The sequence below is a fragment of the Gossypium hirsutum genome, chromosome D12 (assembly GCF_007990345.1).
Source record: "Gossypium hirsutum isolate 1008001.06 chromosome D12, Gossypium_hirsutum_v2.1, whole genome shotgun sequence".
In the NCBI taxonomy this organism is placed as follows: domain Eukaryota; kingdom Viridiplantae; phylum Streptophyta; class Magnoliopsida; order Malvales; family Malvaceae; genus Gossypium; species Gossypium hirsutum.
Window position 1 is genome coordinate 37373254 of NC_053448.1, and position 3821 is coordinate 37377074.

The 3821-nt window shown below is 45.6% G+C and overlaps 1 protein-coding gene across 1 annotated transcript; it reads left to right on the forward strand.

Moving 5' to 3' along the window:
- Window positions 1–658: 658 nt before the first annotated feature.
- LOC107942067 (uncharacterized) lies at window positions 659–3534 on the forward strand. Its single transcript, XM_016875713.1, has 3 exons — window positions 659–1142; window positions 1303–1894; window positions 3459–3534. The coding sequence occupies exons 1-3, from the start codon at window positions 659–661 to the stop codon at window positions 3532–3534; spliced, it is 1152 nt and encodes a 383-aa protein (XP_016731202.1).
- The last annotated feature ends 287 nt before the right edge of the window (window positions 3535–3821 follow it).

Consider the following 3821-nt stretch of genomic DNA (forward strand, 5'->3'; position numbering starts at 1 on the left):
ATAAAACTGTTAAAACATATAAGCTACGAATTCTACGATGATTGTACGAGGTATCCACAGATGGGGTACTAGAGGCCGAGGTAGAGGCCGTAGAAGGGATTGAGCTGAGCCCTCGTCGTTAGGCAACATGTCGAATCTGGATATGAGCGAGACACCGGTTTCACCTGCTACAGAGACTAAGTCTCATGATTGCATGACCGTGGACGACGCCTTGTGCCAGGCTATGCTGAGGATATTAGAGAGGGTTGCTGGGCCCAACACTAGATCTGGGGGCCGAGGGTCAGTTACAGAACGACTCTGGTCCAATGGGGTTAGGCTATTCAGGGGTGTAACTAGAGTCGCCCCTAGCATGGCTGATTAATGGATGGAGGCCACTGTAAGAATCATGGACGATTTGGACTTTACCCCTGAACAGAAATTGAAAAGGGTTGTTTCCTTACTTCGCGATGAAGCATACCAATGGTGGCTGACCGTTAAGGAGGGCACTCAGCCTGAACGAATAACTTGGGATTTCTATAAGTTTTCTTTTCAAGGTAAATATGTGAGGGCAAGCTACGTTGACTCTAGAAGATGAGAGTTTCTGAATCTCACGCAAGGGGATCGTTCAGTGGCCAAGTATGAGGCTGAGTTTCTGAGATTGAGCCGATATGAGTGAGGCATGGTGGTGACTGAACATAAGCATTATGTCCGCTATGAGGATGGACTCAGGGGTAGTTTGAGAGTTCTAATAGCTCCACAAAGGGAGATTGACTTTTCAACAATGGTAGAAAAGGCGAAGATCACCGAGGAGGTGAAACGCACTGAGCGCCAAAATCGGGATAAGGAGAGAGGCAAGAATAAGAGGGATTCAGAGCCCTTGAGTTCTGCGATGAGGCCTAAGAAAAAGGTTAGATATGGTGGGCCAATTAGAGTTGGGGCCCCTATTGCACCTACTAGGATCACGCTTTGTGGGCATTATGGAAGACGCCATCTGGGCGAATGTTGGAGGACGACTAAGGCTTGTTTAAGATGTGGGTCTACTGTGCTCCATGTTCGAGAGTGTTCACTGAGGGCTGATCAGGTGCAAGCTATGGGTTCTGGTACTGAACAGCCACCGAGGGTAGTTCAACAGCCGTCTAGGGGCTGTGGTCAGGCTAAGGATGGTAATGGTGTGAGTCGTGGACAGAGGTGCTAGACAGGCTGAGGTGAGACAGCCGGCCCTAGTTTATTCTGCTCATCACCGAGAGGATAGAGATGCTACGGACGTCATCACGAGTACGTTTCTTATTTTTGATGTGCCTTACACTACATTGATATATATAGGATCTACGCATTCCTATGTTGCCTGTTCTGTTTCCAAAAACCTAGGGATTCCGGTTGAAAGTACTTCTAGTGAGGTGACTATGCTGAGCCCGCTGGGGCAATCTGTTAGAGTTAGCAAACTGTACAGGGATGTTCCTTTAGAGGTTCAAGGGATGGTATTTTTGGGTGATTTGATGGAGCTTCCATTTGAGGAATTGGGGATGGACTGTTTGGTCAAGCATCGTGCCAGTTTGACTTGTGCGACTAAGAGCATATTGAGAACTGAATGGGGTAATGAAGTAATTATGATTGGGGAACGTCGGAATTACTTGGCTAACGTGATCTCTACACTGGTAGCTAAGAAACTGGTTTGCAAGGGATGTGAGGCATATTTGGCCTACGTAAGTGTTTTCGCTTCTGGGGACTCTACTGTTAAGGACATCAGAACTATGAGGGGTTTTCCAGACGTCTTTCTTGAGGAGCTACTAGGATTACCTCTGAATTGGGAAGTGGAGTTTGAGATTGAGCTTCTCCCTAGTACATCTTCAGTGCCTATCACTCCCTATCGAATGGCACGGAAAGAGCTTACGGACCTCAAGGCTCAAATTCAAGAGTTATTGGATCGTGGGTTGATCCGCCCTAGTGTGTCCCCGTGGTGAGCACCGGTTCTATTTGTTACGAAAAATGATGGATCCATGAGGATGGGTATCGACTACCGACAACTAAATAAGTTGACTATTAGGAACAAGTATCCATTTCCGAAGATTGATGATTTGTTTGACCAGTTCCAAGGGCGTCTGTGTTCTCCAAAATTGACTTGCGTTCTGGGTATCCTCAGTTGAGGGTTAAGGAGGCTGATGTGCATAAGAGGACATTTAGGACTCGTTACATTCACTACGAGTTCCTAGTGATGCCATTTGGACTGACTAATGCACCGGCAACTTTCATGGATCTGATGAACCTAGTGTTTCAACCCTACCTAGATCAGTTTGTAGTGGTGTTCATCGATGACATATTGGTTTATTCGAGGACTGAGGATGAGCATAACGAGCACCTTAGGATTGTTCTTCATATTTTGAGGGAAAAGCAGCTCTATGCTAAGTACAGCAAGTGTGAGTTTTGCTTACGTGAAGTAACATTTTTGGGTCATGTGGTGTCTGGTGAGTGGATTTGAGTCGATCCTCGAAAAATTGAGGTTGTATTGGACTGGAAGTAGCCTAAGAATGTGTCTAAGATCCGCAGCTTTTTTGGGCTAGAAGGTTATTATCTACGGTTTATGGAAGGATTTTCACTGATCGTAGCACCCTTGACTAAGTTGTTACGTAAAAGTGTACCATTTTCCTAGACTAATGCATAGCAAGAGAGCTTTAAGAAGCTTAAGATTGTACTGACTGAGGCTCTTGTTTTGGTATAGCCTAAACTTGGAAAGGAGTTCACGCTTTATAGTGATGCATCACATGTCAGTTTGGGATGTGTGTTGATGCAGGATGGTAACGTGGTTGCATATGTGTCTCGTCAGCTTAAGACACACGAGGCGAACTATCCGACGCACGTTTTGGAGTTGGCCGCTGTAGTCTTTGCATTGAAAATCTGGAGGCATTATCTGTACATTGAGAAGTGTATTATCTACACTGATCATAAGAGCCTCAAGTATCTCCTCACTTAGAAGGAGTTAAATCTTAGGTAGCGTAGATGGGTTGAGCTACTTAAGGATTATGATTGTACCATTGAGTACCATCCCGGCAAGGCCAATATGGTGGCTGATGCGTTGAGTCGTAGGGCTATGACTGATCTGAGAGCGATGTTCGCTCTACTTAGCCTATCCGACGATGGAAGTCTGTTGGTAGAACTTCAAGTCAAACCGACATGGATTGAATAGAATCGAGGTAAACAGTTGGGGGATAAGTCTCTCAGGTTGCATTTTTGTCAAGTTGAGAATGGTGGGGCTACTGATTTTGGGATAAATAGTGATGGGGTACTTTTTTTTTCGCGGTCGGATTTGTGTACCGAATGATGAGGATTTAAGGCAGTCGATTCTGAGAGAGGCGCATGGTAGTCCCTATACTATACATCTCGACGGGAACAAGATGTACCGAGATCTTCGGGGATTGTACTGGTGGCCAGGGTTGAAGCGTGAGGTTACCGACTTCGTTACTCGCTGTTTGACTTGTCAACAGGTTAAGGCTGAGCATCAGTTACCTTCATGTTTGCTGCAGCCAGTTAAGATACCGTTATGGAAATGGGAGCGAGTAACGATGGACTTCGTAGTGGGTTGCGTCTAACACCCATTAAGAAGGATTCTGTCTAGGTCATCGTGGATCGATTGACCAAGTCTGCTCACTTCATCCCGGTAAGGACAGACTTTTCTCTTTAGAAATTATCTAAGCTCTACATATTAGAAATAGTGAGACTGCATGGGGTACTTGTCTCGGTCATTTCTGATCGGGATCCTCGTTTCACGTCTCGATTCTGGAAGAAGCTTCATAAGGCTCTAGGTTCAAGATTAGACTTCGGTACTACTTTCCATCCTCAGACAGATG

What these genes read in the sequence shown, in the direction of transcription:
- LOC107942067 (XM_016875713.1), top strand. Translation starts at nt 659, where the DNA reads ATGGTGGTGACTGAACATAAGCATTATGTCCGCTATGAGGATGGACTC. An exon ending in CTGTGGTCAGGCTAAGGATG is followed by an intron (nt 1,143 to 1,302) that starts GTAATGGTGTGA and finishes TGATATATATAG; the next exon opens with GATCTACGCATTCCTATGTT. An exon ending in CTCAAGGCTCAAATTCAAGA is followed by an intron (nt 1,895 to 3,458) that starts GTTATTGGATCG and finishes ACTTGTCAACAG; the next exon opens with GTTAAGGCTGAGCATCAGTT.